The sequence below is a fragment of the Peromyscus maniculatus genome, chromosome 17 (assembly GCF_049852395.1).
Source record: "Peromyscus maniculatus bairdii isolate BWxNUB_F1_BW_parent chromosome 17, HU_Pman_BW_mat_3.1, whole genome shotgun sequence".
Classification (NCBI taxonomy): Eukaryota; Metazoa; Chordata; class Mammalia; order Rodentia; family Cricetidae; genus Peromyscus; species Peromyscus maniculatus.
The window spans coordinates 56,886,164-56,899,288 of NC_134868.1; the positions used below are offsets into that span (position 1 = coordinate 56,886,164).

General features: G+C 45.2%; 1 protein-coding gene across 4 annotated transcripts in view; it reads right to left on the bottom strand.

Annotated features, from left to right (window-relative positions):
• Fbxo25 (F-box protein 25) overlaps positions 1–13,125 on the bottom strand; it is a 30,114-nt gene that overhangs the window by 13,400 nt on the left and 3,589 nt on the right. For all 4 annotated transcript variants that reach the window (XM_076553686.1, XM_015999772.3, XM_006981275.4 and 1 more), the window contains exons 2-5: positions 11,022–11,162; positions 7,111–7,211; positions 6,225–6,274; positions 3,489–3,581 (exon numbers count right to left, since the gene is read on the bottom strand). In XM_076553686.1, coding sequence (XP_076409801.1) covers positions 3,489–3,581; positions 6,225–6,274; positions 7,111–7,211; positions 11,022–11,155 — 378 coding nt within the window. In that variant the 5' untranslated portion in view covers positions 11,156–11,162. The remainder of the gene's footprint in view (positions 1–3,488; positions 3,582–6,224; positions 6,275–7,110; positions 7,212–11,021; positions 11,163–13,125) is intronic.

Consider the following 13,125-nt stretch of genomic DNA (forward strand, 5'->3'; position numbering starts at 1 on the left):
AGCTGAGCTGTGGTCCGTGAACAATGGAAGCACCATGAGCATACACCGGAGCACAGTGTGAAAGGGACTGACGTACTGCAGCGAGGGGCTACAGAAGCGCTGCTCTCTACGTGAACCGAGGGACCTCACTCCAGCTGCTGAGGCAACGGCGAGTCTGTTCTCCTGTCCTGCACAAGAACCCAGTCGGGGACGCCCACTCTCAACAGGCCCGCTGCAGGCCAGGGAGAGAAATAAATGCCTTCTCGCCTTATACTTCACCTCAGCAGGGAGCTGTGGAGTATCCTGGTCACTAACAGACTTTCATCATGCTCCTTCATGCTCTGATCCACTTTCTAAAACTGCCGAGACAATCAACAGATCAACAGGCCCTTCCTTCCATGTTGAAATTGAAAAACACCACTTCAAACACATCACAGAAAACCTAGGAACCAAGAAAGGTCACTGCAATGGAAACTAAGTGGTGCCAATCCTGGTGATACAGAGACGAGGCCATCCTGATGCCTGTGCCTCCCTCGGCCCTACGACCCTCTATTATAACAGACCCCTGCTGGTGCTGCACCAGGCTGTGTCCTTCCATGCTTTTTGTTCTGCTCCATTTTGTTCATATTTTCCCCTGTATCTTTCCCATTCTTCTATTCCCAACTTCAGATCTCTACATTCTGGGGACTGACTGTATAACCTGGAGTTGGACTGTGCTTTTGGCCCAACATAGAAACACTTACTGATACAATAAAGGTTTGGTCTTAATTCTGACATGGTTTTATAACTAAAAAACAAAACAGCAACAACAAAACTCCTTATTCTTTTCCTATAGTTCTTTCAAATCTTAGGGGGGCTTACATTCTTTTGTCCTGGTGATGCTTTGGTAATGTAGTTCTACATGACACTCACCCTCAGGCCTGTTCTAAGTCATAATAAACCTGCCGCCTTCTTTTCCCTCCTCCTTCCCACAGCTCCATTTTAGGGAATCACACTTGCAATCACAGGTAATACAGTCAGCTATTTCTCCTCCCCTCCCTGGTACAGCTGGCTACACTACTCCTTTATCCCCAGGGTCTAGGACATTCAGCACATTCTGCTTGGCTACCCTGGTCCACAGTGTGCTATCATCTTAGACCAGGACTGCATCATGAAGAAAGAGAACCTCAATAACTTGTAATGGGTAACAAGCAGTGACGAAAGCCCTCATCGCTGAAAAGCCCAGGACCAAATGGCTTTGCTCTGAAGTCTACCAAACACTTACAGAACCAATTTCTTCTCAAATTATTCCAAGAAGGAGAACTCCTCTAAATGCTTACCATGAAGCTAGCAGTATTGATACCAAAAGAAAATCGAGATACAGCAACAAAACACTACAGGACAAAATCTCTGATTTAAAAAACAAAAACAAACAAACAAAATAGATGCTAAAATCTGTTCACCTGCCCAATTCCAGGAAACAGAAACCAACAGAACATCAAGATGATTCACCACCACATGAGGTTCATTTCAAGAACAGTTTCACACAGGCAAACCAGTAAGCCTTATACACATCAACAGTGAAGGGAAAAAAAAAAAAACAGCATAGTTGTGGGAGCCCACAGAAGTTTCCTAAGTGAGATCTGAGCTTGCTTTACCCAGCAGGGCTGCATAAGATGGAATGACCACGAGTGTGGTTACCAGGTGATTGGAGGGGTCTGCACTTGGCTGTACTAGAGGAGGTCTTTTGCTCCACCCCTTGGCATGCCTATAAAAAGCCCTTTTGAAAAGACAGAAGGGGCCGGTGGATAAGGATCCAGGCCCTCCTGAGCTATCCTGTGTTTCTGTTTCTCTCCCCTCTATCTTTCTATCTAAATCTCTTATCCCTCTCTCCTCAAGAATACCCCGGGGTAAAAGTGGGAGCTGGTCCCCCCCACACACACACACACATAATCATCTCAATGAGCACGTAAAGAGCATTTGCTCAAAACCAACAACCTCTTGTGATAACAAATGAAGAAGGGACAGGAGTAAACTTGGGGACACAGAAATAAGCCCAGGGTTTCCAAGATGTCCCAATGAAAGAAAGGCCTATCTGTTCTTCTGCCTTGTGCATTCATCTTTTCAGGGCAATTAGGGCAACTGTTAATGATCTATTTTTCCTAGAAACTTGCCTTCTCTGCTTCCTCAAGAAACAGATGCCTGAGGTCTTCAGGATGACAATTAACCGGAGGCTCCTCCCCTCACACCTCCTGCTGAATGTGAGCCCACCAACTCCCGACTCCCCCTTCCCCATGTCGTCCCATGCCCACGGGAAGTAGCCAGACTTGAACCAGTGCCCCTATACCCAAAGAGTCTGGAATGTTTGGGTGGGAGCTCTACCTCAACTCCCCTCCTCCATTTCTTTTCCCAAACCCGCCACATCAAAGCCCGCCACACACAGCTCCTCCCCCAGAGAGGCTCAAGACCACTCCCACAGGGTATATAAACTGCCTCCCAGAAAACAGACACATGGTTTTCTGGTCTCTCCTCCCTGGGGGCCAGAGAATCACCTAGGAATGCTTTACCCATTAAACCTGGGCTTTTTCTAAAAAAACAAAAGAAGGAGGAAAAGGAGGGGGAGGGGGAGGGGAGGGGAGGGAAGGGGAGAGGGAGAGGGAGAGGGAGAGGGAGAAGAGGGAGAGGGAGAAGAGGGAGAGGGAGAAGAGGGAGAGGGAGGAGAGGGAGAGGGAGGAGAGGGAGAGGGAGGAGAGGGAGAGGGAGGAGAGGGAGAGGGAGGAGAGGGAGAGGGAGGAGAGGGAGAGGGAGAAGAGGGAGAGGGAGGAGAGGGAGAGGGAGGAGAGGGAGGAGAGGGAGAGGGAGGAGAGGGAGAGGGAGAGGGAGAGGGAGAGGGAGAGGGAGAGGGAGAGGGAGAGGGAGAGGGAGAGGGAGAGGGAGAGGGAGAGGGAGAGGGAGAGGGAGAGGGAGAGGGAGAGGGAGAGGGAGAGGGAGAAGAAGGTGGTCCAGGGCTGCGCAGCCCAAAAGAAACCCTTCTAAAAAGCTACCGACCATGCAACGAGACTTTTCTGGAGTTCTAGTTTGTGTACAATTCCTCTGGACTACTAGCCAGTTGCTCCTTTGTATATAACAAGGCTCATTCTAGGTGAATACATGAAGTAAAAAAATGCAGATGGAGTAGTCATCAGAGACCCTCCTGAGCTCAACTGTCTGAAGTGTTTTCAAGAAACATCTTAGTTCCCACGGCCTCTGAGGAGGAAGGTCTCACCAAGCTTGAGACCCGCACCTGTGCCCTCAGTGTGGCAAGCACCGCGGCCCCCCCCCGCCCCCCCCCCCAGTGTGGCAAGCACCGCGGCCCCCCCCTCCCCCCCCCCCCCCCCCCCCCGCCTTCTCCCGAGGAGCGCGTTCCTTCCCTTTTCTATTGTCAACAGCTGAACCTTATGCAGCTCTCAAAGGCACCTTGAATATCTCACATTTGTAAGCCTGAAAAGTAACTCAAGAGTCTTCAAAGCTGTTTCTGAAATAACACTTACTTTGACCACGTACGTGAACCTTCTAATATCCTGAATTGCACTTAAGAAGTCTAGTCGGTTGAAGGCTTCTCCCAGGGTACAGTAGCCATGCCTCTAGAAAACATCAGACCAACAGTGAGCTCAACCAGCCAAGTAAATTGAGCTAACAGGTGATGTCGGTTAGGGAACATAAAAAGCACTGTATTCATTCTAAAAATTTATGTCAGATATAAATGAGAATAGAGCGAAATATAGCAACTCTAAATTTAAACCAGCTGTGTGTAACTGAGACACGAGGCACTGATAATATGCTCACACTGCTGGTATAATGATAAAGAGAAGTGAGTATTCACGAAACACCATTCTGCTTTCTGTTGCCGGGGACAAGGTGGGGTGAACATGAGGCCTCAGGATGCTGATGTTGTACACACGCAGCCATGTGTCTCTGCAGGGAGCTCTGACTGCCACAGTGGACATGTGCTCGACCACGGAGGAGTAAGCCTGAGAAGGGCAGCGCTAAAAAACAGCTGTGCGTACGGCTGAGGTTCTATGGCCCAAGCCTGGCAACGGCTGCTTTCCAGGCTGGGATCGCGGGCACTGAGCAGCCGGAAAGCCAACTGCTATAATGAGATGCACAGGTCTGGAGATCAAAATGAAATGCAATTTCTCCTCGGTGTCATAAAGTTGGCTGTTCTGTCTGAGAGGTCTTTGGTCTTCTATATCAGTCTGTCAGATTTCACCTCAGGTCAGGAAGGCGCTTAAATCCTACCTTCTGCATCTAAAACACGTAAATCTACAAACAGATGTTCAGTTCAGAGTCACAGGGGCAGATACACTGGAGGACAGGAAGGAGCCACAAGGTTCCTTTGTGACAGACGAGTTTGGGTTTGAAACAGGTCAGCGGCTGTGGAGGAGCAGCGGAGACAGCATGGTGTCTGGGGCCTCCAACAGTCCCAATGTATACAACCCACAAAACGTATACACTCACACAAAACACACGCCGCTGTGGAGCTGTGGGGAAGCAGAGCACAGAGTACCAAGTATGACCTGAAATGCATCTCGCTTAAAGGGACGAAATTCTGACGGTGGTGAAGACACCTCTTTGGGTTAACTACTGTTGCACATGGAACAGGGTGGGGTGCACACTCAAGGGCATCTGTCTTCAAAGGCTGCCTTGGGTCAGAACCAGAGGTAAAGAGGATGGCACAGGACCAGATACAGATCCGACAGCTAGCCCTGGGTTCTTTGTGAGCCTGCCAGACCCCATCCCAAGAAGCCACAGGATATCCTGGCATTCTCCTAACACAGTCCTCTTCCTGCTTTGCCCAGCTAGAATCCACATGACTCACAAGGTAGGTGAGATATTTAATCGGCGTGGCTTTGTACAAATTATGTTAACTCCATCAGTCTTTCAATGGCATGTTTGTCAAGGACTGGACTCATGCTGTGCCCACTTGACACTAACCATCACCAAGTCAGCTTTCTTTCTCACAATCAAGTATCTTCATGGAAGCTGAGATAGTTTAAAGATGTAATTGGGTAAGGTGCCTGCCACCAAGTCTGAAAACGGGTTCAATCCCCAGGACCCACAGGGCAGGAGAGAGCTGACTCCTACAGGTTGTCCTTTGACCTTCCTTTCCCTGGCCTAGTATGTGCACGCACGCACGCACGCACACACGCACACCCACACACTCTGAATGAGTGTGATAAATTAAAAACTGTAGGACTATTATTAACATCTCTGGAACACTTAACTAACCCTAACCACATGATCATGTAATACGAAATTGCACCCTTGGTATCTTTCTCCCCACAGCTGTAAGATAAAGCAAATGCAGATGTTCAAGGTCTGTGAAAGGATCCAGGTTTACTTAAAACTAAGTAGAGAAGAAAGAAACACAGTGTAGCCAATTGGTTTGTGTGATGACTCCTAAGAGAGCTTTAGTCAGCTCAGCAATCAAAGGCAGAGAAAAAGCCCAAAGTGTCCTGCAGAGCCAACTTATGTCGTTCCTATGAGCCACTTTGCATCAGGGAAGGAGGGGCTCATGGGCATCTCAATCCCCAAATACACAAGGTAAAGGAAAAACAGCAGCAGCTGCTGCAGCTCACATTGCCAGAACATGGATCAAACACACAGGCATGTATGCTTGGTTATAAGAAAGACACACATCCAAACTCATGAACCACACACACTACAAATACCACAATCACACAGTCCATGAACAAATATATCACAAACATGCAGTGCATACTACATGCATGTGTGCCATACATGTTACATAAACATGCCATATACCACACACATGCATGTATCACATATACATTATATACCAAACACATTCCATATATACAAATATACAACACAGCACTCACAGGTACACAGTATATGCCATATATATGCCACACACAGACATATGCACATATCATACACATCCATCATACTGCACAAACACATACCACACAGTTCATAACACAAACATACTACATGCATTACACCACAAATACATCTAACAGCACACACACCTATACCACACACACCCAGTGCACAGTCGTACACATATCAATGAATACATGTACACAATTACAGTCACTGCTGCAAAAAGCTGTCATTTACACACACACACACACACACACACACACACACACACACACACTCATCGGTTAGAATGTGACAGACCTTGTATTACTAAAGAAATAAATTAGTTTACAAATTCAGCAGAAATAATACAGTATACACCCTCCTAATGACATACTTACTTCTTTTGTGCTTTCTTTATGGACATAGATCCATTTTTCACGATAAAAACCTAGAACAAAAATGAAATGTCTTTAAAATCTGGCAAACCATTTCGACCTCCAGATTTTAAGGAAGCTGTGAGGCAGGACAGAATAACAAGATGATCTTCCTGATCCAGTCAGAGAAGCATCGGCTTGGGTAAGTGTAAACAGTACACTTTGTTCCCTAAGATCACCTAAGTTCTCAGATACCTCTACAGGAAAAACACTTTTTCATAGTGCCGTATCTTATGAACTTAGAAAAAATTGATAGTTATATCAAATGTAAATGCTGATAAAAATCCTATAATATTATCTCTATACCATTATACACATAACAGAAGGCTCTGGTCTTTATGCCCTGTTACGGCCACACATGGTACACGTACCTAAGATCCTTGTGCTCTCTACCTTCTTCACCCTTAACAGGTATTCACAGCATGTGCCAAGGTGGGCAGGCTGTGACAGAACCCACAATTCCCTCAAGCCCTTCTCCCGGTACATCACTGCCCCTTGTCCTAGCTCTGCTCGCTTCTGGCTCCTGTCCTTGCTCCCCAGTGGCCCCACATCCAGATCATCCCTCCGAGGGGCCTTTCTGTTTAGGAAGGAGCTCAGTTTGGGACTGCATCTGGCTACCTAGAGACGTGCTTCAGGCTTGCCGCCTTTGACTGTGCAGACCTCACCGACCAGGAGCTGACTGGCAAGCTGTCTGGGTACCAGACAGACGGATGGAACTGGGCACAGAGCTTGTTTGCACACCTCCATCACCCTGTGCCTCCTGAGAGAGCACTGCCAAGCACTTCATCACGGCAACATACGTATCCCACAAATAAAGGATTATCAAGTTATGAGTGTGTCAAACACTTACTGTGAGCAGCTGTATTGTTTCCAAAATGTTCCTTCTTCCTCTTTTTGGCTGCATATTCACACTCATTACTGAATATTTCTTCTTCGCCATTGTTTAAGATACTGAAACAAAGATACTTCATTAAAGTAAGTTTTTCACAGAGAACTTCATTTAGCTTTTCTTTTGTAAGAAAATAAGTATTTGCTTAGTAATCTGGGGGATCAAAATAAAGACTGTTAAATCCTGGCAAGTACTAACTAAATTTCAGGAAGTCGTGCGCTTGGAACTCAAAGAGTAATAGCTACATTCTCTTCATTTTGAAGGAACTAAGATTTATTCTTATTTCTTCTTAAAAATGTCACTCTAAAACGCGCCAGACAGGCTTAGACTCTCCCAAACACCAAAATTCTTTAAAACCTGAGCATTCTAAACAAAACCATAAAAGCTCTGAAAAGAACCCAAGTAGCATCATGACTATGGGACTAAAACTTGCTATGTCCCTAATCAAAGTTGAGTAAACATTAACGTTCTTGTTACCAACTACATGTTTCAAATATCTGGCTGAAGCTGGCTCTTGCTGCATTGTGTATTTTCTTAAGAAGCTTCTATCAAACATGCCAAGGAACCAGCAGATGAAAGTTATACTTACAATATTTAAACACATTTAAAGTATTTCAGTATTTTTTTTTTCATTTTTATGAAACAGGAATTCAAACCAAGCAGTAACAACTCAGACAGCTTTTCTTTATTTTTTTTTTTCCTCTTTGTAATAAAAACTATACCAGACTGGTCTACAGAGGGAGTTCTAGGATAGCCAGGGCTACACTGAGAAACTTTGTCTCAAAAAAACAAACAAACAAAAACAGGAAGAAAGAAAAGAGAAAGTATAAAAAGCAAACCACATTATAAACACTAAAAATGCAATTTTTAAACACACTTAAAAGCTAGTTTTCCGCCTTTAATCCCAGCACTCGGGAGGCAGAGCCAGGCGGATCTTTGTGAGTTCGAGGCCAGCCTGGGCTACCAAGTGAGTTCCAGGAAAGGCGCAAATCTACACAGAGAAACCCTGTCTCGAAAAACCAAAAAAAAAAAAAAAAAAAAAGCTAGTTTTCAGCCCGAAAGCAACGCAGAATAAGTACTATAGAGATAAGCAATCCTCAAAACTGAGGATCTAAAACTGCTTATTTCCCCCTCACTGGTCTTTTTCTTTGTTTAAGGGGTTTTTAATTTTTTTAATTTATTTTTATTTTGTGTGCATTGTGTTTTGTCTGCATGTATGTCTGTGTGAGGGTGTCAGATCCCCTGGAACTAGCATTACAGACAGTTGTGAGTTGCCACATGGGTACTGGGAATTGAACCTGGGTTCTTTTTTTTTTTTTTTTGGTTTTTCGAGATAGGGTTTCTCTGTGTAGCTTTGCGCCTTTCCTGGAACTCACTTGGTAGTCCAGGCTGGCCTCGAACTCACAGAGATCTGCCTGCCTCTGCCTCCCAAGTGCTGGGATTAAAGGCGTGCGCCACCACCGCCCGGCCAAACCTGGGTTCTTTAGAAGAATAGTCAGTGCTCTTAGCCGCTGAGCCATCCTCCAGCCCCCCAATCACTGTTCCCTGATGAGAACTAAACAAAAGCCGCTTTTCATCCACCATCAGTATGCACTTGTAATAAAACAACTTCTAATAAAACCGTATCAAGTCTGCTCACTACTGCCACAACTAAACAGCACAGACATGGCAGCAAATGGTCCAGGCAGCCAGAGAGCATCTACATCTCACAACTGCACTGTCACAGACATGGAATGACCCTCTGGAAACACAGGGGTCCTTGACTCTTACAACCTCACATTTACTCTCATCTTGGTCTGTTATCATTGACTCAGACACTAGACGGAGATACTTTTGAACCTGAAAAAGCTTTAACTAAAATCACAAACTTATCAAAGGAAAAACAATACTATTGTTCTCCCATGTCACAGAAATGAGAGACAACAGAAAAGGACGGCCAACCAGCTTCATAAGCCGGGTCTCCCTGCAGTCTAGCCATGGGAGGGTATGAGGCAGAGCATAGCTTGCAGGCACTCATGGACATATCTGACACTCCACCGTCAGATGCTCAGACTCCTTACCAGGCTACCTGCAGCAGCAATCCCAGACCTGGCTGCAGCTCCCACATCAGCTGACTCTGCTGATAGAATGAATGCCCTCCTTAGGTACTGTCGTGTGCCTCCTACACTGCCCAGGGTTTGATGGGAATCAGGGGACTTGGGAATGAGCCACCTGGAGACCCAGGTCACAACCACAGGAAAATGCCTGGGAGACTGCAGGCCGAGGAAACCACAACCAGCTCCTTGTCCAGAACTTTGCTTAGCTTTCTCAGGCCCTTTGTCTGGATATGTGAGCCCCGTGTTGGGCACCATATGTAATGAGTCTTTCTCTGTCCCATCAGCCAGCTCCCAACTAATGACACAGAGACTTCTAATTAATCAGGAAAGCTTGGCTTTAGCTTAGGCTTGCTTCTAACTAGCTCTTCTAACTTAAGCCATTTCTACTAATCTGCGTGTTGTCACGTGGCTCGTGGCTTTCACCTCTCCTTCTACACGTCCTGCTTCCTCTGCGTCTGGCTGGGGACTCCCCCTTTCTTCTTCCCAGAGCCCTCTCTGTCCAGAAGTCCTGCCTAGTTATTAGCCATTTAGCTTTTATTAAACCAACCACAGTGAGATATCTTTACACAGTGTAATTAAATATCTTGCAATAGCAAATTATTAACTAGGTGCTATTTTTATGGGATATTTTAAGGTAGAAAGAGGTCATACTTTTTGGTGATGGTTTTTATGCTGCCAGGTATATAAAAATGTAAAATTGAAGGGAAAAAAATGATTCCAGGATTAAAAATTTAACCTGGACAAATTTAATAAAAGTATTAATATTGTACAAACTTTTCAGTTCTTCATGTATATAAACTATCAGTCAACTACATTTCAGAGCAAACACTTCCTATTTTTACAGCCTTTGGTTTTATGATCAATATAAATAGCCTTTATCCCACTTTAAAAAAAAAAAAAAGAATCTTCAACAATAAACCCCCCAAAAGACAGGCAGAGAACTTTAATTTGCCTGAGGAAGAAATGCAAATGGGCTACAGATGTAATGAAATGTGTGCAACATCATTAATTCCTAGGGAAACACAAGTTAAACTGCCATAAACTTTACACTCTTCAAGACGGCTACTGTCTAAAAGTGCAGAAAGTACGTGTTGGCAAGGACGTAGAAATGGAACCTTAATGCACTGGTGGTGGAAACAGAACACGGTGCAGCCAGCATGAACAGTATGGTTAAGGACCTGTATATTGAGCAGATTACCGTCTAAACAGAAAGAACTGAAAGTGGGGTCTTGAAGAGATGTCCACACTCCTACATTCATGACAGTACTAGTCATGTGACATGTCTAGGCATTCCCCATGTCTTTCAACAACTGCACATATAAACAAAACATAACCAATCCATACAACAAATACTCAGTCTTACAAAACAAAGGGACTTTACCAGTACACGCTAAACACACCGGGATCTGAGGGCATTATTATAAAACATAATCTAGTCACAAAAGGACAAACAGAGAAAATATTAAGAGTGGTGTCAGAGTCTGAGGGAAAGGACAGAGTTAATATTTACTAGGGACAAGGCACTTAGGTATGTTTCCGATGCAAGCTTGGTGCTGAAGTGATAGCTCGGTGGCTAAGAATACTTGCTATGCAAGCATGAAGATCTGAGTTCAAATCCTCAGCACCCATGTGAAAGCCGGGTATGGCTGAATGCCCCTGTAATCATGACTGTTGGGTGGAGACAGGCACACCACAGGAGCCGTCTGGACAGCAGGCCTGGCCAAAATAAGGGGCAAAACTGCAAATGACAGAGCTCAAGAGTGACCCGAGACTCACATGCTGTGGTTGATGGTGCACTGGCTATTCTCACTCCTGAGCTCTTGGCTACAGGAGTCACACCTTTTCCATCCATCCTCAGTTTTAATCCAGCTCCACCCAGGGGATCTCCAGTCCTGACCCAGAAATGGCATAGTTATCCTGTAAAAAAAAAAAAAATTAGTTTACATTAAAAGTATATAGATGCATAATGAACACCAATTTCTTCTCACTGGGTGGTGGTAGCGCACGCATTTAATCCCAGCACTCGGAGGCACAGGCAGGCAGAGCTCTGTGAGTTCAAGGTCAGCCTGGTCTACAGAGTGAGTTCTAGGACAGCCAGGGCTACACAGAGAAACTCTGTCTCAAAAAACAAAACAAATAAATAAAAACCAAATTTCTTCTCATATGGAACCAAAGTCTTACTTAACATGTAAGTGTGTATCACTTAACTTGGCCAGCTGTGGTAACCAAACAGTGATAACTATATAGTACTCTGGTCGTATAAAATGATAACTAGGTTAAGCGTAGGTGGGCCTTACTACGCAATAATGTGTGGTGAAAGGCTTACCCCAGGACACCGGAGTTTGAATCTGAAGAAGCAAGTGAGCTGAGGAACACCACTCTAACAGCCCCCCACCTTCCACCCTGTGCAGGAGTGTGAGGCAACGTAACTGAACCACAGTCGCACCTCACTCCGGAGAGATCACTGTGGGTGAAGGCAAGGAATACAAATGGGATAGGGTCAGGAAAGACGGGGAAGGCATGGTGGCCAGATGAGGAAAGGAAGGAGCTGGGCTTCATCCTAAGAACGACCAGGAGCCAAAAAACCAGGAGGTAAACGATTTGCTCAGACTTCTGCTTTACAGGGCATAAAGGCAGTGGATCTTCAGAGGACTGGAGGTGCAGCCACAGCCACAGCCACACCGAGGCAGCAAGGCAAAAGGCTGCCGTGTAGGTGGTGCCTTGTAGGTGGGTCTTCTGGGGAGCAGCAAGCACTCTTCCCACTGAACGCTAGAGGCACACAGCAGAAGAGCAGGCTTGGGAGGGGCAGAGGAAGGGATGCTGGGCAGAGTGTTCTGAAGGTCCAAAGGTGATTCTCAGACACAGCGATTGTTAAGAACTGCTCCAGATAGTCATGTTTACATATTCAAGATGTCACCTCCCTACAAAGGCTTCATGCAAACAGCTCCCTTCTGACATCTCTACCCCATTCATCAGTGTACCATCAACCACCTCTGCCACTGTCCATTATCTGAAATTATTTATGGACTCACCATTTGTTCTCCTCCAAGATGACACAATGACTTGCTCAATGTTACATCCTCATTACCCCAGATCGATGTCAGGCATACAGCCAGAGCTCAATAAACATCTATCTATTGACTGAATGGATGACTATATAGACCCATATCTCAGAAAAGAGCTACACTGGAGAGAAAAATTATCAGCATTCAGAGCAATAAAAGATACAGACATAATATCATATCAAGATGGCCAAAGGAAGAACTCTAAAGAACGCAGATGGGAAATGGGCAAGTGGATGAAGACAGGCCATGGAAAGAATCTAGAGGAAGAGTAAAAGCGTGGAGTGACAGGTGGGAAGTGGATAAAAAAATGCATTTTAAGAAAGAAACATAGAGGAGATGTCAAGAGCCATAAAACACAGGAAGGAGTTGAAAGGTGGGCATTGTTTATATAAAGGAAGGAAGCTGACCTTTGCCCAGAACTTCAGCAGAGCATTTACATCAGAAAGGGGTGCTCTTTTCCCATTCAAAGCGGACTGGGAAGGTGTAGCTTAGGGGCTGGGCCTTTACCTGGTATACTTGAGGCCCTGGGTTTAACATTCCCAGCACTGAAGAAAGCAAGTGAAGCAAGGCAGGCTTGCTGTGTTTCCTGACATGCATGTTCCACGGCTTTGAGTACTTGGGAGACCTCAAGCTCTATTTAAAATAACCAACCAAGGCCAGGGTATCAAACGGGCACCTATACCATCTTTTATAAGAGACAAACAAAAAGGAAAAATGTAGATTCCTGGCCCAGTGTGTGAAATGCATGCTGAAATAACTTTTGCTTTTTATACCAAAAGGATCGTAAAACCTTTCTAAACTAGTTTATACTCAGA